General features: G+C 37.6%; 1 protein-coding gene across 1 annotated transcript; it reads right to left on the reverse strand.

The window, feature by feature from the left end:
* Positions 1-511: 511 nt before the first annotated feature.
* Positions 512-23,113, reverse strand: LOC108281763 (DNA polymerase zeta catalytic subunit-like). Its single transcript, XM_037727453.1, has 8 exons — positions 22,878-23,113; positions 16,697-16,811; positions 12,687-12,824; positions 10,789-10,979; positions 9,606-9,852; positions 7,618-7,827; positions 1,481-1,645; positions 512-1,258 (listed from the first exon to the last, which is right to left on the reverse strand). Exons 1-7 carry the CDS (start codon positions 23,003-23,005, stop codon positions 1,505-1,507), a joined length of 1,170 nt encoding a protein of 389 aa, XP_037583381.1. The 5' UTR covers positions 23,006-23,113; the 3' UTR covers positions 512-1,258; positions 1,481-1,504.
* Positions 23,114-23,368: the final 255 nt, after the last annotated feature.

Consider the following 23,368-nt stretch of genomic DNA (forward strand, 5'->3'; position numbering starts at 1 on the left):
CATATGGCTAGCCAGTTTTCCCAGCATCAGTTATTAAATAGGGAATCTTTTCTATTAAATAGGAATCCTTTCTTCAATCCATACTAGTACAGCATGGTACTAGTACCAAAACAGATATAGACCAATGGAACAGAACAGACGCTGCAGAGATATTGCCACACATCTACAACCATCTGATCTTTCACAAACCTGGCATTTAAGTTTTTAAGAAGTAACGTAGTTTTTACTTTCCCTCTGGAAAGTTCCGACCCCAAGATTAATTTAATAATTATAACAAAATGAAAGTGAACACTGAAGATCTAACAAGTACATTATTAGAAGTTTATAAAAGGATGAGTGCTAAAATTTTCCTATTTTTGCTGCCTTTTTGTTTTAACCCTGAAGTTTTAGTAAGGAAATTGCAATATGAAACAGGATATAAAAAAGTGTTAAATACTTCATTAAAACTCAGAAATGGCTAGGGTAAGATGTAACCAATGTAGGCTTATAAAAAACATGAAGGCACACTGCTATATTTCATATTTTATTCAATTTTAATATGGTTTCCATTAACTTTTAAAACAAAATGATTTCCAGTTTAAAAAACAACGCACTGACCACATAATTCCTTTTTTATTTTACACAGTTATACAAATATTCTAAATACACATTTTGTGTTCAAGATGATGGCAAATAAGATTAACTGTACAGTACGTAAGGAAAGAAAATATTTTAAGCATATTTAGAAGCAATAGAAATGTCTATACAAAACAAGCAAATGGAATAAAATTTTTTATTTTTAAAGTATTGCAACAGGCCCACAGGTTTGTAACAAAAATGTCTTTGCACAGTTCCTCACAATGCCCCATTAATAGCTAAAGCAAGACAGCATTTTTTTTTTAAAAAATAATGTTTCAAAATGCTACACATGGTACTACTGTGTTTGCACAGTTTGATCAAAATAACGATCTACTTTGAGTCAAGCAAAACCTAGAGGAAATATACCAAACAACTTGAAAATCATTTGTATAAAAGTCATTGCACATTATTTTACTCAGTTGTTTGAAAAGTAAAAAAGTGTATTTACAAAATATTTTGCAGTCAAAATTATAAAGCAAATGGATATCTCGAAGTAACACGTCTTGATACAGACTGTTCAAGGAAAACACACGAATGTTTTTTCTTTAAGAGGTTTTCAGTGCTCCTTCCACAGGGAAGTAAACATGATCTAGTCAAATGGATTTACAAGATGGTACACATACTGGAGCAAATCCAACACCTGCATTATAAAACAATGTTAAAAAGGTGACAGAATGAGGAATTTGTACATTATAAGAAGTGAGCTATTCAGAGATCAACAAGTACAATTTTTAATTCAGTTAGCATAGAAGTCTTCATAGTCTTCAGATAACAGACAGACAGTGAACATCCTTGACTCGATGAAAGTTAAAAAGCACCATGCACAACAGTTTAGTGGTAAACACTGAAAAAAAAATAGCACCTGTAATTCTGTGACATTGACAATTTAAAACTGGTCTAGTAATTGCCGGAGATATGGTGCCTTGGACAGTTCTCTATTTACTCGGGAGAGTTTGAAAAGTACTGGGCAGTTCAGAGAAACACATGGGATGTGTCGATCAAAGCAACCTGTACAGTTCCTGCATATCTGAAAGCATAAGAGAAATAAAAAAAATAGGAAAGTTTTTATGCACATGTGTAAACAACACATTTTTACACAGATTACTGGCAGACATATGACATATAATATAAAAACTTTTATTAATTTTCATCTCTTAGAAGCCAATACTACCCTATGTTGAGACATTTCTAAAGGATATTATTTTGTACACACATAATACAAATTTCCCCAAGAATTCATTTCATTCCTGAGATTAACTTCCATTTACAATGGAATCCTATTAAAATCCACATAAGCTACCCAATTACCAAAGAATGTCTCTTAAATGAACTATACACACAATTTGTTTCAAATTACTTAGACTATATCCTCGTATGTCAATCATAAAAAAAGTTATTTTTTCTTATTCCAGAATTGAAAAGCCAATATGAAAGAAATCAAATGATGTGAATTTGAAAGTAGTGGTATAGATCAGTGTTCAATGAGCTTGAAAATAAACAAATGCCCCATCCCAGACCCATAATGAATCAGAATCTCTGGGCATGAAAGCCTAAGAATTTGTATTTCTTAAGGCTCCCAGATGATCTGGATGTATAAGACTGATCTTAAAGAAAATAATAAATCATAAGGCAATTTTTAAAAGAAGCATTATGTTTTACACAATGATCAGATTTTTAAAAATACTTAAAGCCTCAGGTTGCATATACAGCTAAAAAAAGATTACAACATGAACATAAAAAAATAAGGATGCCAGTGAGGACTCCCAAGGGTTAAGAAAATGCAGGCCAACTTTTCACCTGAATAGTGTAGACAAGTGATTTTAAAAAGCAATACCAAATGGCAGCAACTACTCTGGACTGTCTTTTAAGAGAAATCAGATATGCTCTAGCAAATTCTTTGATCTATATTTATCAAAGGGTTTCAGTTTTAGAGGTGGCTCACAGGCCAGTACATTTTTGTTCTTTGCCCCAGTTATCTTCCAGTCAACCGAAGGGCACTTTTTTTCTCAGTAGACTGGTTACTGTATCCAATATTATGATATTGTCACAAGCAGACTGCTTAGAAACATGTGCTTCAGTATGCTCCATGAAGACTGAGTATGCTGTTCTATGATATGAAGCCTTTGCTAATTACATCTCTGCCAAGAGACTCAAATCTATTCCCAAATATAGAATTTCTGTATTACAGCTCTATGAATTGCAGTTACATTCAGGTGCCAGGACAAACTGATAAATATTTAAGCCCTTTCTGTGCTTGTCTGATAAATAAGCCGGGATGGAATTACTTGACTCACTAAATTTAACTCAGTGTTTAGTTTCAAGATCCTTTACTGGTGATTTAAACCCTGAGCATTATAGCTTGATTCAGGCTTACATTTAAAACTTTAAATGCCCCAAGCTGGATATCTACTTTGTAGCTTATAGGGAGGCAGGCACTTAACAAATATCTGCTTTAATCTTTATTATTTTTACTATCCTTTGGCTTTCTTGTTTTAAAAAAATTCAGTCAAGGCTGGGCGTGGTGGCTCACGCCTCAATCCTAGAGCTTTTGGAGGCCGAGATGGGTGGATCACCTGAGGTCAAGAGTTTGAGACCAGCCTGGCTCCCGTGGTGAAACCATCTTCACTAAAAATACAAAAATTAGCTGGGTGTGGTGGTGCGCACCTGTAAGGAGGCTGAGGCAGCAGTATCACTGGAACCTGGGAGGCAGAGGTTGCAGTAAGCGAAGATCACGCCACTGCAACCCAGCCTGGGTGACAGAGTGAGACTCTGTCTCAAAAAAAATCAGTCCGATGCTTAATTCATTTGCTTTCATTCTTTCATGTTTATGATGAACAGTGTTTAGGTGAATTTTTCTATGAGATCTGCCATCTAGAATCTGATTGGCAGTGTTTTCATTTTGTTTAACAGAATTTGCAAGTGGAAAGATCACTTTTTTTTTTTTAGTTTGTAATTATCATTTTTATAGCATTGCATTGTATTACATTGATTTGTAATATTTCTACTTTTTGAAATGTATTGAGGCTTTTTATTTTTTTTGAGATAGAGTCTCACTCTGTTGCCTAGGCTGGAGTGCAGTGGCACAATTTTGGCTCACTGTAACCTCCACCTCCTGCCTCAACCTCCCAAGTAGCTGGGATTACAGGCGCCTGCCATCATGCCCAGCTGATTTTTGTATTTTTAGCAGAGATGGGGTTTTGTCATGTTGGCTAGGCTGGTATTGAACTCCTGACCTCAAGTGATCCTCCCACCTCAGCATCCCAAAGTGATGGGATTACAGGTGTGAGCCACAAGGCCCAGCTGAGGCTTTCTTTAAAGACTATGATTTTTTTTTTTTTTTTTTTTTTTTTTTTTTTTTTTTTTTTTTTTTTTTTTTTTTTGACAGAGGCTTGCTCTGTTACCCAGGCTGGAGGTCAGTGGTGCAATCGGCTCACTGCAGCTTCTGCCTCCTGGGTTCAAGTGATTTTCCTGATTCAGCCTCCCGAGTAGTTGTGAGTACAAGGCTTATGACACTGTGCCTGGCTAATTTTTGTATTTTTTAGTAATGCTGGGGTTTCTCCATGTTGGCCAAATGCCTCAAACTCCTGACCTCAGGTGATCTACCTGCCTTGGTCTCCCAAAGTGTTGGGATTACAGGCATGAGCCACCATGCCTGGCCAGATATGGCCATTTTTAAAGCATTCCAGAAGCACTTAAGTATAGTTTTCGGTACTGTGTTACAGAGTTTGATATATAATCAAAAGGTCTTACTTACAATGTTTAGAATTTCAATAATTTCACTTATTTCTGATTACGTGATTGGTCTTGGACTGAGAATGATGTAAAATCTGTTTTGATGTGTTTCTAATTCTCATTACATCTCTAGCAATTTCTGCTTCATTAAAAATTTCTACAAATTAGTGCATGGGGAGACATTCATTTGAACATTCCTGAAAAACACCTCAAATTAAAATAACTCTTGAAAGATGACAAACCATCATTATTTATAAATAGCATCACTTTTTGTTAATAAAAATTTTAGATCTAAGGGTGCACATGTAGGTTTGTTACATGGGTGTATTGTGTGATGCTGAGGTTTGGACTTCTAATGATCCTGTTGCCCAAGGAGTAAATGTAGGACCTGACAGCTGTTTTTCAGTTTTCCTCTCCCTATCCCGCTTTTGGAATCCCTAGTGTTTACTGTTCCCATCTTTATGTCCATTACTCCCCAATGTTTAATATATGTGAGAACTTATATGTGAGAACATGCATATTTGGTTTTCTGTTTCTGTGTTAATTTGCTTAGGATAATGGCTCCAGGTGCATACATATTGCTGCAAAGGACATGATTTTTTGAGACAGAGTTTTGCTCTTGTTGCCCAGGCTGGAGTGCAATGGCACAATCTCAGCTCAGTGCAACCTCTGCCTCTTAGGTTCAAGTGATTCTCCTGCCTCAGCCTAATGAGTAGCTGGGATTACAGGCATGTGCCACCGTGCCTGGCGAATTTTTTATTTTTAGTAGAGACGAGGTTTCTTCATGTTGGTCAGGCTGGTCTCGAAATCCTGACCTCAGGGGATTCGCCTGCCTCGGCCGCCCAAAATGCTGCGATTACAGGCATAAGCTACCACGCCTGGCAAATTTTGTTCTTTTTTATGGCTGTGGCATCGCTTTCTTTTAAACTATATTTTTATAAGAAATAAGATGGCCGGGCATGTTGGTTCATGCCCGTAATCCCAGCTGAGGTGGGAGGACTGCTTGAGTCCAACAGTTTGAGTCCAGACTGGACAACATAGTAAGATATGTCTTACTAAAAAAAGAAAAAAGTTAGTCAAGCATGGTGGCATATTCCTGTAGTCCCAGCTGCTTGGGAGGCTGAGCTGGGAGGTTGACTTGAGCCTGGGAGGTTGAGGCTGCAGTGAGCTGCGATCATGCCACTGCACTTCTGTCTGGGTGACAAAGGGAGACCTTGCCTCAAAACAACAACAACAAACCAAACACCTTATGTTGAAGGGGATGGGCACTGGGTAAACTGATGGCACCAAGTAGTGATGTGTTTGTCACTGAGTGCAGAAAAACATAAAAGGTCTAGGAAAGGCCCATTTAACAGCCTGAGCTCAGCAGGGCTCTGGAAGTCCTGCTCTCATCTGGGCCTCATACTAGGATCCAGCGAGGGAATTTTCTATGAAAGTTGGCTGCTGCCATCAGGACAGAAACCTATAAAATAAACAGAAGCTGGGAGCACTCAGTGACTTCAGTGGCTGTGCTGACTAGAACCACAAAACTGGCACAAAATGGCTGAAAGGTGGTTGGTGTAACTCCAGTAATGTATTCCTTCTTTAATCATTCATTTAGCAGGAAGTTGTTCATTCATTCAATAAATGTTTACAGACCAGCCCCATGGACTTGGCTATATGCTAGGCATAACTGATTTGACAGTGAAAGAACAGGGCCTCTGTCCTCATTGGCTCATTTGCTATTAGTGAGGGAGACAGACAAACCCCAAATTACAATGAAGCAGAGAAGATTATGGCAGGAGCCTACTGCATGCTTCACCCAGTCCTCAGATGATGGGGGTAGGGTGGGATGGGTAGAGCAAAGTGTTCCTGACAGAAGGTGCAGGGTGTTTAAAGGCTAGGAGGAGGAGGAGGCAAGGGGCATTCACAGACCCAAAAGAAGTTCGGTATGGTATGGGTGGAGGTAGAGTGTGACACAGAGCGAGAAATGGTGACAGACGGGTAGCAGGTAAACAAAGATGACTTATCAACCATACTAAGGAGTAAGGATTTTATCAAGGGATATGAGGTGGGAAACTTTTCTTTAGATTTCATTCTCCAACTTAGTTCGAGATGTTTGTTATTTCTGCTAGAATTCTCATAATTGAAAAATCATCTTTTTATTTTATGTCTATATTCCCCTCAGCCACTTATCAGCAGTATAACATGCAAATCACTTAAAACTCTCTGTGTCACTCACCTGGAAGAGTGCCTAGAACAATCTCTGGCACACAGTATGACTCAATCATGCTATTAATCATCAATCTGGACTCACAGAATTGTAAACCTTCCAAGTTTACTAGCAAGCAATTCTCTAACACAACTAATTTTTTTTTTTTAAAAGAATGGTAAGCACTAATAGAGCAATTGAGTTGTTTGCTTTCTTTCTTTTTTTTTTTTAATACTGAATATCCCTTATTTGAAATGCTTAGGACCAGAAGTATTTCAGATTTCAAATTTTTTCAGATTTTGGAATATGTGAATTATACTTACTGGTTGAGTATCACTAATCTGAAAATCTGAACTCTGAAATGCTCTCATGAGCATTTCCTTTGAGAGTCATGTTGGTGTTCAAAAACTTTCAGAATCTGGAACATTTTGAATTTTGATTTTTTTCAATTAGGGATGCTCAACCTATATGATAAAAGAAATTGGAGTTGGGCATGGTGGCTCACCCACTTTGGGAGGCCAAGGTGGGCGGACTGCCTGAGCTCAGAAGTTTGAGACCAGCCTAGGCAACACAGTGAAACCCCACCTCTGCTAAAAATACAAAAAATTAGCCGGGTGTGGCAGTGTGTGCCTGTTGTCCCAGCTACTCGGGAGGCTGAGGCAGGAGAATTGCTTGAATCTGGGAGGCGAAGGTTGTAGTGAGCTGAGATTGCGTCACTGCACTCCAGCCTGAGCAACAGAATGAGACTTCATCTCCAAAAAAACAACAAAAAAAGAAATTGGATGGATGGTCATTCTTGTTCTAGCTATTAAACACAACACATTCTCTCGCTGTTCCCACCTTAAAAAAAAAAAACACACACACACAACACACTATTCCATAAAAAAAGTTATAAAACAAATTAAACTATTATTAATAGTTTATGATACTTTTGAGATTTTTAGGAAGTTTATCATTTAGACTCTCATTTCACTTTACACATCAGTTTCATATCTTATTCTTAATTGTAGAGTTGACTATATCTTCCTGTAAAATCAGACTGCTTATAATTCCAGGTCTATGGAACAAAAGCATACCTTTACAAGTTGCTCCTGTTTACGTTCCATCTCCCGGATTTCTTGGTTGAGGATGACTGCAACATGCTGAGGTTGGCTCCGACATTTACTACAGATGCCATGCTGAGTTAGATCATCACACACAGGACAGTGTAAGGTAGTAAAATATTGTGAAATAGTGCCTTTCCGCCCTTCAGGTTCACTTCGCGAAGAGCTGGAAGCTTTATGGATCTACAAAAACATCCATTCAGAAGTTAAGTCTGAGTCAGCTTCACATCAGAGATACTATTTTCATGCTGATTAGAGGTTTACTCAGGCATTCATTCATTCACTCACTCACTCATTCAACAAATGTTGGGTGGCTACTGTGTGCCAGGCACTGTTCCAGACACTGGAGCTATAGGAATGAATGAAGTCCTTGCTTTCATGGAACTTACATCTTAATATTATCAGATACACTGTTCTTTTTTTCTTTGGGGAAAAATAAGGTCTCTTGCCACTCAGTTTTTTGATTGAGACACATAGATGTATGAGATCATCTAGGGCAATGGACATCATAGAGGACAATAAAAGAAATCCAGGGTAAGAGCGGATACTGTCTGAAGCTGCACATTAGGCCATGGAAAAAAAGTAAGTGGAAGGTTAAAACAACTTTTAGGCAATGGAGTGCAGAACTCAAGCCAAAGTGAACCTGGAGCATTTCAAATTTAATTAGATACATGTCATAAGAATTCTTCATTTGAAGTTAAGGCTGTTTTCAGAGATCTGTCTTCTGGTACTCTTTTTACACTGAAATAACATTACCATATCATTATTACACTTTTGCAATATTCTCCTAATGTCTTTTACATCACTTTGTAAAAGTTACTAGGTTCGCCTCTTACAAATGTCATTGGTTTAACATTCTTGCTGGTGATGAAACGAACGTTAGTAATAAAGAATCTGAGTTTCCTGTCTTAAAGCTAGGATATGTGCTCAGAACACTTACAGTAAATTACAGTTGGGCAAGATCATCTAACACAAAGCTATTTTATAATAAAGTGTTGAATATCTCATGGAATTTATTGAATACTGTACTGAAAAAAAAAACAGAATGGTTGTATGGGTACTTGAACTATTGTTTCTACTGAATGCATATCACTTTTGTAGAAAAATCTTAAGCTGAACCATGATAAGCTGGGGACCAACTGTAATGCTATTTCACCATTGCAATACTTCTTTAGGCTGGTTTCTTCAGGGCTTTGTCTAGATACTAAATCCTACAGCTTTCTTAGACATTCATTTCAAAGGAATTTTTGTTCTCCATTTATCTTCTAACTAGTTTACTCTACATTATTCTTTGGCTGTTTACCACTGAAATCACTGTGGGATTTATTTTAAATATCTATAATTTGGCCACCTTGAAGCTAAGAAGATGTTTTTATTTTTTATTTATTTAAAAAAATTTTTTTTAGACAAACCTGACAAAAACAAGGAAGGTGTTTTTAGAATACTTTTAGGAAACCAGAAAAGCATGGCATCTTTTCCAGTTTAAGATAGATGATCTGCTTTGCTCTCATAGTGAAACAGGGCTGCTATGAGGCCTGTCTCTTCTCTGACTGCCCTGGCCAAACTCCACCTTTTCCTGCAGATCAGTGGGCTCCCAGCATGCCAGTGCCTCTCCGTGTGCTCTTCTGGCTAGCTGCTTGTGTGTCTGCCTGCTAGGGTCTTGGATTTTTATAGGCCTAGGATTGGGGTGTGGCAGGCCAGGATGGTATTGGAAAATGCAACATTTGGGTGTGAAAGCAGGAGTACCTAGTCTCACCTAGGTCCATGGAGTGGCGCTCTGGCCAGGGACCCACCTTTCTCTACCCAGCACTTTCCTTCCCGCTTTCCGTATCATTAAAGGGACCACGCTCTTCTCTTCCCAGCACTCCCACATCAATAGCACATAAAATCTTTAGTTCTACTGAAAATTTGAAGTGAAATCTCTCCATAGTTAGAGCACATGTACTATTTGGTAAGCTTACCCTTGGTAATTCATGATACCAGCTGAAGACATCAATACCAATAAGTGAGAAGATTCTTGCCAAAGGTGGAAGGATTTGCTTGGTAATATAATAAGTGGCATTCAGTCTTAGAGTCGGGTCCTGCAGGACTTCCACTGGGCGTCTGACAAGCTGGATAAGTGGTACTCCAGGGGCCCCATAAATGATGACGTATGGCACTCGCTCCCCAACTTGAGGCTCAGAGCGCCGGTCATAAGTTAGCATTTTCCTATTCAAATCCAAAAAAAAAAAAAAACACCCAAATACTGTCATGGAAGTCACCTTTCTCGCAAGTTAAGTCAGATTTAAACAATAATAAAATCATGAAAAAACTACAAAAGACACTTTAAAATAGACTATTTCTTTGGGAATATACATTTTGCTTAATTGACACCAAGCGTAGATATGCTACAAGAGTTTAAAAATTACTCTGTAAATAAAGAGTTCGCAGATATCAACTAGCTTAAGATATACTTTAGCTGGGGGCTCATGCCTGTAATCCTAGCACTTTGGGAGGACAACGTGGGAGCATCGCCTGAGCCCAGAAGTTTGAGACCAGCTTGGGCAACATAGTGAGACCCCCGTCTCCACACACAAAAAAATGAGCCAGCCATAATGGTACACACCTGTTATCCCAGCTACTTGAGAGGCTGATGTAGGAGGATTGCTTCAGCCTGGGAGATCAAGGCTGCAGTGAGCTGTGACTGCACCACTGCTTTCCAGCCTTGGTGATAAAGTGAGACCCTGCCTCTGGGGGTGGGAAAAAGATGTATTTTATCCCCTAAGAATAAGAACTATCATACATCTGTCATGAAAGAGAAAATTTAGGGGGTTAAACTATCTCATTCCAGAATGATACCATCTAAATGCTTTGGTAGATCAATATTAATGACTACCTAGTGGTTTTGAATGTGGGAAAAACAAATGAATCAAGCACTGAGTCACAATTTCTTTGCGTAAGTTTCCCAAGGAAAGCCCAAAAGAGGATTTCCTCTTCACACCTTACAAAGTATGAGGGAGTATTCACTAACTTTCAGTGAGGCTTCATGTGTGCAGGTAGAGAAACAATTGTGTTCTGTGTCTGTGGACTAAGTGTCTCTTCATTTACTCTAGACTTGTGCAGAACCCCAGGACTATCCTGGCAAGGTACTGAGGATATCATTACCTTGTAAGTTCAAGGGCTGGCACACAAGCTCCTGGTTTATAAGAAAAACTTCCTCTGTATTCCTTGGCAAAGATAAAGTCTTGTATGCTGGCCTTTCCTTCCAGAAGCTTCATACATTGTCGCTGAACATATTGTTTAATTAGACTTATATCTCTTGTTTCAAATAGCAGCTTTAGAGAACGCTCAAGTATCTTAAAACAAAAAAGATAAGCAAGTAAAGATAAAATATCTCCTAGTGTATTTCACCATTGTTATTATACTTTCAGTTATGTAACTACTGGGTAACTTGCTAACCTACCTAAATAATCTGTTACTTACAATGATGGTATAATAAAAATTATTAGAAAATGAAAGTTATTTGAGACTTTATAGAGCTTGTTATTTCTAAAAATAGAATATCATGTAGTTCATTTAGAATAACATGCAGATTAACATTTACTATGTGATAAGCAACATAAAACATTTAAGTTTTTTTTTTTTTTTTTTGAGATGGAGTCTCACTCTGTCATCAGACTGGAATGCAATGGTATAATCTTGGCTCACTGCAACCTCCACCTCCTGGGTTCAAGCGATTCTCCTGCCTCAGCCTCCTGAGTAGCTGGGACTACAGGTGTGAACTACCACACCCAGCTAATTTTTGTATTTTTAGTAAAGAGAGGGTTTCACCATGTTGGCTAGGATGGTCTCGATCTCTTGACCTTGTGATCCACCTGCCTCAGCCTCCCAAAGTGCTGGGATTACAGGCGTGTGCCACCGCGCCCAGCCAATTTTTTCTTTTTTAAATAGTCAAAACTGGTTTCTAGGCACAAGAAACCAGACACAATTTCATGTACTGTTTTTTATTTACCAGTATAGAAAGGGTCTTGCTTCAGTCACAGAAAGCACAGAGAAGTTTAAAGATCATCACACAGTCAAATCAAAATCAGCAGTTTTCACTTTTTATAGTGTTTAGATAAATAACTGTGACAGAATTTTCTGTGTTGGAGGTTTCTCCTAGGAAATAACAAGCATGGAGTGGATTTATGTAAGCAGATTAAATTTAAGTTAGTTCTAGGTGAAAGCTGTGTATCTTATTCTGAATACTGGAACTGATGGATATTTATACAATAAGCTGATTAATTTAGCTTAGGTACAATTCTGCCTGCAGAGAAAGAAGTTACTGGATTATATCTCTTCCAGGAATAGTGCTTAAAAAATCCCAAATTCACATATATGTATGACACAATATATTAATATTATCCATTATGCTTTTAATGCCCTCATAAAACAGTATATAGTATATAGAGTGCTATTCCCATTTACACCGTTTATTTTTGTTTTGCTATAGAAGGAGTCCAGGCCTGAGTAAAGAAAAAGCCAAAATATCATGGTTATTATGGTTGAGAAATTTGAGTAATTTATAGCTAATTGTTTGGAAATCAATTAGCCTCAGCCTCCCAAAGTGCTGGGATTACAGGTATGAGCCACCACATCTGGTCTGTTTCTCTTCTTTATACTGCTCTGCTTTTGGGAGTTGTTATACTATGACATATCCAGGCAATAGCCAAAAAACTTTCATGTTTTGAGACTAAAATCAAATAAATTGTTTTTGTTAGAAATAAAATCCTAGGTGCTCGGGAGGCTGAGGCAAAAAGACTGCCTGTGCCGAGGAGGTCAAGGCTGCAATGAGCCAGGACTGGACTACTGCACTCCAGCCTGGGTGACAAAGTGAGACCCTGTCTCAAACAAAAACTAAACTAAACTGAAATTCTCAAAATTCATGTAGTTTCTCCTATAGTTATAATAGTTATATATAATTATATAGGCTATAGTTCCTTCACGTAGATGTATGTTTAAGGATAGTTACATTTTATTATCACTTATTTCTTACAGATGAAGACAAGATAGATAAACCTTACCTTAGAAACAGCAGGGCAGGAATCTCTTCTAACTGTTTCTATTCCTTTTGCATCAAATACCGGGTCCTTCTGATCCAGTGTTTCATACATGTAACCCACATACCTCTTTTTTGTTTGTAAAACACAAGGCAAATATACCTGTGGTAAAATTAACAAAATGCCTCTTAATAACTATTTTCCCCTCACCAAGAATATTTTATTTTTATGTCTTTGACTTAGGGCCCAACAAATGCATGATATAACAGGTGGGGGCAAAAGCATACAAAATGAATTGTCTTTACATTGTTACCACTTGCTCACTCTGTTTCTTGCACTACCAGTTTTGTTCCTACCTCAACCAGCACTGCTCTCTCATATCTTCCTTAACAACTAAAAAGTTACAAGTAACATCTACATATGGTACAAAAAGTTATCAGAACCTACAGTTAAAAGCCCCGTAGCTTCTACTTCCTCCTCCTTAGAGGCATCCTGTGCTGATTTCCTGTGTATTCTTCCAGAAATATTCTATGCAAATTCATGTACTTATACAGCTGCCTTCTCACCACAATAATAGCTTGTCATATACACCATTCTGCCCTTTGCTTATTTCATAATTTATTTTGGAAAGCATTCCATCCTAGTACAGAAAGCTCATTTTATTTTGTAGCTACATAGTAGTTCATTGTATGAAGGTTATCATAATTTAAACATCAGTTACCTACTATGGGTCATTTAGGATGTTTTCAATCTTTTGGAATTATAAGGTGTTCCAGTAAACAATCTTGTGTGAACCAATCCATAGAATAAATTCCTTGAAATGGAACTCCTGAATCAATGATAGATGTCAATTTTTTTTTTAATGTTACTAATTTGGTCCTTTTCCCTGCCCCAAGCTTTTTCTTTTGTAAAATGTTTATTCATAGAGTCTCACTCTGTCACCTGGGCTGGTGTGCAGTGGCCCAATCTCAGTTCACTGCAACCTCTGTCTCCTGGGCTCATGCAATCCTCCTTCCTCCCACCTCAGCCTCCTGAGTAGCTGAGACTACAAGCGCATGCTACCATGCCTGAATAATTTTTGCTATATAATATATATATATATATTTTTTAAATATATATATAATATATATAAGCATATACATATATATATTTTTTTTGGTAGGGGCAGGGTTTTGCCATGTTTTCCAGGCTGGTCTCAAACTCCTGGGCTTAAGTGTTCTGCCCACCATGGCCTCTCAAAGTGCTGGGATTACAGGTATTGAGCCACCATGCCTGGCCTATTTATTTTTTAAGTGACAAAAATTGTATATATGTATAATATACATCATGTTGTTTTGAAATATGTATATACTGTGGAATACCTGAGCTTTATCATTAATCACATTAAATGCAAATGGTCAAAGCATACCAATTAACAGGCAGAAATTATCCTGGATAAAAAAAGTAAGACCAAATTATAAGCTATCTGTTAGAAACCCACTTTAAAAATAAGGAGCTAAATAGGTTGACAGTTTTTAAAATGAAAAAAGATATATAGTCATAGGCTACATGAAGACGTTTCAGTGAACTGTGGACAACATGATCATATGGGTGGTCAGGTAAGATTACAATACCATATTTATACTGTAATTTTCCATTTTTAAATTCATACTTACCACTGTGTTATAGCTGCCTACAGTATTCAGTGCAATAACATGCTGTACAGGTTTATGGCCTAGGAGCCATAGGCTATACCTGATAACCTAGGTGTTTAGTAGGCTTCATCATCTAGATTAGTACATTGTTGATGTTTGCACAACAAAACTGCCCAACAATGCATTTCTCCGCATCCTCCTCATTAAACAATGCATAACCGTATATGCTAACACTAATCAAAAGAAAGCTGGAGTAGTAGCTACATTAATATCAGAAAAAGCAGATTTCAAGGCAAGGAATATTATCAAAGATAAATGTATCAATTCATCAAGAGGATACATAATCCTAAATATGTAGTCATCTAAGAAGAAGACTTTGAAATATATGAAATATCAACAGACAGAACTAAAAGGTAGAGACAAGCAAATCCATGATTATAGCTACAGATTTTAGCACCTCTCTCTTAGTTTGGAAAATATTAAGAATATGGAAGGCTTGAATAAAAGTGTCAAGTAACTTAACCTAAGTAACATGGTATTAATATTCTTTTATAGCAGCATAAACAGGCTAAGACAATAACCTTTACTGAATAAAATTTAAACACTTTAGCTTGGCGTTCAAGACATTCTACAGTCTGGTCTGAACTTTATTTTTCCAGATCTGTCTCCTGCTATCCTGTATTTCTATATTGTGCTTTTCCAATTCCATACATGCCATATTCTTCTGTGCAGAACGATTGTAGCCCCATGTCTGCCTATTGAAATTCTAGCCATTTTTCAGGACAACGATGAACTGTTACTTCCTATATGGAGTCTCCCTCCTCCTTTCCTGTGCACTCTCACAGTGTTTAAGCAGTGTTTAAGCAATGATGCTTTCTGTTATGTTTATAACAAAAGAGATTGGTTATATGCACTCCAAACCTTTCCTTTTAGATTACTGACTCTTAGAGGGCAGGACTGTGTCTTATGCTTCTTTGTATTCCACACAGTTTCTAGGCTAAGTATCTTTTTTTTTTTTTTGAGACAGAGTCTTGCTCTGTCCACCAAGCTGGACAATGGTGCAGTCTTGGCTCACTGCACCCTTCTCTTCCTGGGTTCAAGTGATTCTCCTGCCTCAGCCTTCTGAGTAGCTGGGATTACAGGCACCTGCTATTTTTTAGTAGAGACAGGGTTTCGCCACATTGGCCAGGCTGGTCTCGAACTCCTGACCTCACGTGATCCACTTGCCTCAGCCTCCCAAAGTGCTGGGATTACAGGTGTGAGCCACAATGCCTGGCCATAGGCTAAGTATCTTTTATACAGAAAGAAAGAAATATATATTTGATATCTAAAGGTAAGTGAAAAAATAGTTGAAAAGTCCCTTTGGTAGACTTTGTTTTGCAAAGAAAGAATGTATCTTCCTTCCTACGTGGTCTTCTTACAATGTGACTTTGATATTCTTCCTATTAATGGTGCGGTCTATGTTCACTCCCCTTAAATCTAGAGAGGAGTGTGACATTGTGTGACTTTGAGCCTGGGTCACAAAAAACAAGGCAACTTTTGTCTGTTTCTCTTTGGGATGTTCATACCTAGAAAGCAAACCTCATGTTGTGAGGGAGAACAGCAGCACCAGTGAAAGGCCACTGGTAGGTGTTGCAGCTGATGTCCCAACCAGCAGCCAGCATCAACCACCAGGCATGATGGTGAGCAAGCTTCAAATGGTTTCAGCTCTTAGTTGTTGATTAGGTAACCCCTAACCTTTAAGTCATCTCAGCTGAGGAACTAGACATTGTGCAGCAGAGAAAAGCCATTCCAATTGTCTGCATTCCTGAGCCATAAAATCTGTGAGCAGAATGAAATGCTGGCTCTTTTACACCATTAAGTTTGAGGATGATCTGTTACATAATAATACTGGAACAAATTTTCATTTCCTTACATATATACATTACTAAACAAATTTTGAGAAAATTATACAAAAGAGAAAATATTTAAAATGTAATATATATATATTTTTTAAAGAGACAGGGTCTTACTTTGTTGCCCAGGCTGGAGTGCACTGGTCAATCACAGTTCACTGTAACATTGAACTCCTGGGCTCAAGTGATCCACCCACTTCAACCTCTGAAATAGCTGGGACTATGGGCATGTGCCACTATGCCTGGTTAACTTTTTAATTTTTGTAGAGACGGTGTCTGGCTATGTTGTCCAGGCTGGTCTCAAACTCCTAGTCTCAAGCAATCCTCCTGCTTCGGCTTCCCAAAGTGCCAGAATTACAGACATGAGCCACTGCATCTGGCCCAAATTAAATACTTTAATAGACCCATATACTGTTAGTGATTCTGAAAATGAACTGAACAAGTCAGAGGTCTCTGGAAGGTATGTGAATTTTGTACGTCATTACTAATAATACATTCCTCTTACCTTTTCAAACTTCAATTTCACTGGTTTAGGATTGGTAGCAGTTACAGCTTCGGCAATTTCCTGACCAATCTTAAAAGACTGCTCCTTAGTGGCTCCTTTCAGTAGCACAAACATACTAAGGGGATTAAAAATAAAGTAAGGTAATGAAGAAGTCAGTGTAACAAAAATTTTATCAAGAGTAACTTTCCTGGCTATGACTCTGTCTATTGCCAAGTAAAACTCTCCCTTTCTCCTATTTACTTTTTTTAAGATGTTTCCTATGTAAGCTTTCCTGTTTTATTACATTCCTTGTGTACTCATGATATGTCTCATTACACATATTTTAAGACATCCAATATTTCTAACTTAGCTACACAGATCAGCTCAGATATCCCAGGTTGCTAAGAAAGTCCTGGATCATCCCTGGACATTTAAGGCTTTGTATGGTACACCAGGGGTCCCTAATCCCTAGGCCACAGATTAATACAAGTCAGTCTGTGATCAGTAGCAGATCAGTTAGACCAATGGCAGCATTAGAGTCTCATTGGAGCATAAACCCTATTGTGAACTGCGCACAAGTGAAGGTTGTATATACCTTACGAGAATCTAATGCCTGATGATCTGAGGTGGAATAGTTTCATCCCGAAACCACCTGGTCTGTGGAAAAACTGTCTTCCATGCAACCGATCCCTGGTGCTAAAAAGGTTGGGGACTGCTGTGGTCCAGGCACGATGGCTCACGTCTGTAATCCTGGCACTTTGGGAGGCTGAGGTGGTAGATTATCTGAGGTCAGGAGTTCAAGACCAGCCTGACCAACATGGTGAAACCCTGTCTCTACTAAAAATACAAAGATTAACCAAGCGCGGTGACGTGTGCCTATAATCCCAGCAACTTGGGAGGCTGAGGCAGGAAAATCGCTTGAGCCTGGGAGGCAGAGATTGCAGTGAACTGAGACTGCACTATTGCACTACAGCCTGGGCGACAGAGCGAGACTCCATCTCAAAAAAAAAAGTTGGGGATCACTGTGGTACATTAAATACATCACAAAATAAGAAACGATGTGATTACAAGGAAATGAAAGATGTACTTGTGACATGGGAGAAGTTTCCTTAAGGCCAGAACCACTCAACTTTAAAAAGACAGAGATCGGCCAGGCATGGTAGGTCACACCTATAATCCAGCACTTTGGGAGGCCAAGGAGGGTGGATCACCTGAGGTCAGGATTTCGAGACCATTCTCACTAACAGGGTGAAACCCCATCTTTACGAAAAAATTACAAAAATTAGCCAGGCATTGTAGCGCTTGCTTGTAGTCCCAGCTACTTGGGAGGCTGAGGCAGGAGAATCGTTTGAACCTGGGAGGTGGAGGTGGCAGTAAGCCAAGATTGCACCATTGCACTCCAGCCTGGGTGACAGAGTGAGACTCCGTCTCAACAACAACAACAAAAAAAGACATATATTCTGTAATGTATGTTCACTGAAGAATAGTTAGAAAACAGAAAATGACACAAAGAAAATCAACATCTGTATATCATTTAGAAAAAAGACATTACAAACATTTGTGTATATCTGTAAATCTTTTCATTTGCTATAATGGATCATATTATTTGGTAATGAATAATACTGAATTATAAGAATAAAAAATACTAATACAAAATATACTAAAAAATAACTGATAAAATGCATTAGGCATGTTTTTATTCTATCTCAGTATATACTACAACCTGACCACCAGCAGAAGTAATGGTTAATAAATATAATATTTAAGTAAGATGGATTATAAAGTTCATCTTCACTTGTACTTTTAGTGAAAAGACATTAAATGCTTTGGAAAAAGTCCCTGCTAATACTGGAGACAGCTCTTGTCTAAGAGCTTAATATGAAAAATTAAAAGAAAGGAAAAAAGCAGTCTATTCAACTCTACTTCAGGTCTCTAAAATGAAGCCACCGTGCCCGGCTCTACTTACTTTAAAATTTATGTGATACCTGGTATCTTCTAATTGATGGAGCTACTGTGGATCTGATTCTGTTGTATTATTTCTGTTATTCTTTTGTTCATACCGTCTCTCACGTATCTGTTTATTTTCTCAATATTGTCTCAATATGAATTAATTTCAACATTCACTAAGGCAGAACAAAAATGCCTTAGTTAATTAGGCCTTCAATTTAGGCTATACTTTGAACCATCTGAAGGTTTTTGGGGTTTGTTTATAGACCATCTGATGCTCACTTATACGAAATGCTACCTTATTTTAAAAATATTTTTTTTAAGAGACAGGATCTCACTCTGTTACTGAGGTTGGATTGCAGTGGCATAATTATGGCTTACTGCAGCCTCAACCTCCTTGTACTCCTTAACAATAATTCTTCAGTCTATTCCTGGCCCCAGGTTCAATACATAAGACTTGCTTTCTGTTACTATGGGGTTTTTTTTCCCAATAATTGTATATAAATGGGCTGGGTACAGTAGCTTTTGCCTGTAATACTAGCAACTCTGGAGGCTGAAGTGGGAGAACTGCCTGAGGCCAGGAGTTTGAGATGGGCCTGGGCAATATAGTGAGACCCTATCTCTAAATAAATAAATAAAAATTTTATAAAATGAAACTATATAGTATGTACTATTTTATATCTGTGTTCTTTCACTCGGCATATTTTGAGATTCATCCATGGTGTTAGAATAACAGCAACTGTTTTTTTTTTTTTTTCTATTATTGAGTAGTACTCCACTATATGGATATACCACAATTTGCTTATCCAAATCAATCAGTAATAGACATTTAGATATTTTGCAGTTTTGAACTATTACAAAACAAAGCCCCAATGAAGATCATACACAAGTTTTTGTGTGGACATAGGTTTTCATTTTCTTAGATAAGCATCAAGGAGTGGAACTGCTGGATGCTAAGGGTATGTTGAACTTCATGTGCAACTGCCAAACTGTTTTTATGAAAGATTATTATTAAAATGTTCAGATGCAATGATGAATGCAACATTTTAAAATCGGTGGACATACACACATTTCTATACAGTTTTATTATAGGCAAAACTAAGCTATGATAATAAAAATTAGATACGTGGTTGTGTAGGGTATGGAGTAAGGATAATGGAGTCATTGCAAAGGGGTAGGGAGATAACTTTTTAGGGTGATAAAAAGTGTTCTATATCTTGACTGGCATAGTCGTTGGTAACTTGGGCCTATACATTTTTATATTTTCTTACATATTATACATTCTGCTAAGAATTATAATTCCATAATAAAGATAAAGAAATTAAGGTACATATACTTTACATCTTAAAAGTTATTATTGGCCAGGTGCAGTGGCTCAAGCCTGTAATCCCAGCACTTTGGGAGGCCGAGGTGGGCAGATCACAAGGTCAGGAGTTCAAGACCAGCCTAGCCAACACAGTGAAACCCTGTCTCTACTAAAAATACAAAAATTAGCTGGGCATGGTGGCGCATGCCTATAGTTCCAGCTATTCAGGATGCTGAGGCAGGAGAATCGCTTGAACCTGGGAGGTGGAGGTTGCAGTGAGCTGAGATCATGCCACTGAACTCCAGCCTGGGCAACAGAGCGAGACTGTCTCAAAAAAAAAAAAAAAAAAAAGTTATTATTATAGGGTCTATATTTGAGATTTGAGATTTTACCCAGTAATGTGAGTTTGTTTGAATCTGTCTAAGCTGTTTTGGCCAATTTGATTTGGAGCTAAACTTCAAGAAAGCTGGACAGAATTAGCAGAAGTTTTTTGTCATGTGACAGAATGGAAGTGACTAGCCTACAATACGAAAGACTGTTTTAAAATGAGTTTCTAGGCTGCCAGGGGCTAGGAAGGGTAGTGTGTATGTGTGGGGATGGTTAATAGGTACAAAAATACAGTTAGAATGAATAAGACCTAGTATTTGATAGCACAACAGAGCGATTACAGTCAACAATAATTTATAGTACATTTAAAAATAACTAAAAGTATAACTGGAATGTCATCATAATTGGAAGGTCATTTACCTTTGTCTATTAGATTTCCTTCATTTTGATGATGAGGCAACTAAGCCTCAGAGACGTTAAATGACTTATTAGTGGCCATGCCATCATCTAGGAGTATAGCTAGAAAGAGAATCCAGGTCTCTTCACTCTCGGTTGGGAACTCTTTTTCACTCCACCAAGCAATACCTAATATCCCAAGAGCAGTGTTTCTCAACCTTTTATCATTACTGTCCTTCCAAGGGAAAAAAATTAAATTTATATTTAATAAGAGAAAGTAATTACTAAGGAGTAAAATATTGTTGGGTAGGAATGGGCGCCGTGGGGCCAAAGACTATGGTACTGACTTTTTTTTGGTTCCCCTTCAAGAACTTATTTGTATTCTGCCAGGGTGATACTACTGTGAATTGCCCTCATACAGATGTCACTAAACATTTGGGTTTTTTTGTTTTTGAGATGGTCTTATTCTGTCATCCAGGCTGTAGTACAGTGGCATGATCATGGCTCACTACAGCCTTGAACTCTGGGGTTCAAGCGATCCTTCCACCTCACAGCCACCCAAGTAGCTAGGAGTACAAGTGTGCACCACTATGTCTGGCTAATTTTTTAATTTTTTATAGAGACAGGGTTGCACTTTGTTGCCCAACCTGGTCTTGAACTTCTGGGCTCAGGCAATCCACCTGTCTTGGCCTCTCGAAATGCTAGGATTACAAGCATGAGCCACTGTGCCTGGCCAATATTTGTTGAATGCCATCAGGTAGTGAATGGTGATCAAAAGTTTTAATGACACTGCAAGTAAATTTTGTTTGACTGGAATCATATAATAACTATAGAATCTGATGGAGAAAGAAAGCTAGGAATCAAAACACTGAATGTCAATTTATGGCTCTTTACTGACTAGTTGCAAGATCTTAAATTTCTTATCCTAGGGAAATTTGTTCTTAATAAGTATCACTTAAGGCACATTCTAAGCTCTCCCAATAATATGAAAACTGCTGGCCTAAATATCAAAATCCCTTCCAGCTCTGACATTCTGTGAGTCTATAATTTTTGTAGCTTGACTTTTTAAAGATCTTAAAGGGTAAATAATACAACTACAATCAGAATCATGCTGACTTCTGAGTGTTGTGTTTTTACCAAAAACAAACAACTGACATGGATAGCCCCTGAATTAAAATAAAAAATTTAAAGGATTAATTTTTTCCCTAAATAAGAGAATATGGATAATTAGGGTCTCGATAATTTGAAACTATCCCCACTTGCTGGTAATGAAACAGCTGCTATATGAAGCAAGGTCTCATTCAGTATTAATATGATTATGCTGACTGTATGAACATTTTAAAGAACTGGAGAAGACTAAATGCAGTTCAAAGATTACTTATAAGCTATTTAATGATTAGAAGCATTATCTCCTATTGCTCTGTTGGACTATAAAGAGATCAGAGGTTTTGAGGCAAGTGCTCTTAGCATGATCACATTGTGACTCTAAGTCTCCAATACGGGAAAAATTTCACTGTAAGAAATTTGCATAATGCCTACATTTTAGAATAATTTCAATAAGCCATACAAATAAGATGTTACATAAATAACTGAAACCTGAAAAATATCACAGCAAGCAAGGAAACATGCAAGCTGGTGTTAATAACTTACATTATTAATAATGTGCCTTCAAATGCAGGCACGTCATTTGCCAATCCATTAATAATGGGCTTGAGGAAGTCTGTGAACCCTCTGGAATCAAATGGAAAACTGTATTTGCCTATATGCACTTCTCTTAGAAGGTCAACATATTTTGGGGCCTAGTGGTAAGGTAACCATTCACAGGTCTTGCAACTGTCCTTCAAAAACAGTTAATTATTTTAATATATACACTTAAATTCTGAGAGTTGCAGCTACATTAGAGGCATTATTCACACTAAAAGTAGTTTCTTTAAATAAACTAGACTCCTGTGTACACAGTTTATAGATCACTATCTACTTGGCCAAGAGCAACCTAGAGGGAAGCCATAGCAATCTTCAGTTTGTGGCTTAGGACAAAAACTGTCTCTTAAAATCATATCTGCTAAATCAGGATCTGTGTTAACTCTGATCATGAGATCATAAGGACTGGAAAGGACTCAGGTAGAACTCTGATTTTTGGAAAGGATTCCCTTAAGCCATTTTAAACACTGAAATGAAGATTTGGAGAGATGCAAAAAGACAACTACAAAACCAAACATCCATTACCTGTCAGTATCACCATACACAACCCTAGCACCCCATTTCTTGGTATCATTCACCAGTTTAATAGCTCGTTCCAAGGTCTCTCTGGCTTTGTGAACAATACTATCGCCAACCTGTTGGTAGAAACACATTGGAAATAATTTATTAACATAGCTCAGTGTAAGTCAACACACTTTAACGTATAATAACATTTAATTATTACATATTTCTAAAAATGAAACAAGGAGAAAAGAATATAAAAAAGAAATCAAAATAGCCATCAGTGTCATCATTCTTTCTACAAGTATTCAAAAAGAAACTGAGGTAAAAAATTTGAAAGAACCAATCAATATACAGACTTGTCTTTGAGTGTTGTATCAGTAAGTGGACTGCACTTGTTACAAGGTACACAGCTACATTTGATTCTTGGAAGAATAATCCTTGTTTATTCAAGAGCTTTTTTTTTTTTTGAGATGGAGTCTTATTCTGTCACCCAGGTTGGAGGGCAGTGGTGC

The sequence above is a fragment of the Cebus imitator genome, unplaced genomic scaffold (assembly GCF_001604975.1).
Source record: "Cebus imitator isolate Cc_AM_T3 unplaced genomic scaffold, Cebus_imitator-1.0 Scaffold231, whole genome shotgun sequence".
NCBI lineage: Eukaryota > Metazoa > Chordata > Mammalia > Primates > Cebidae > Cebus > Cebus imitator.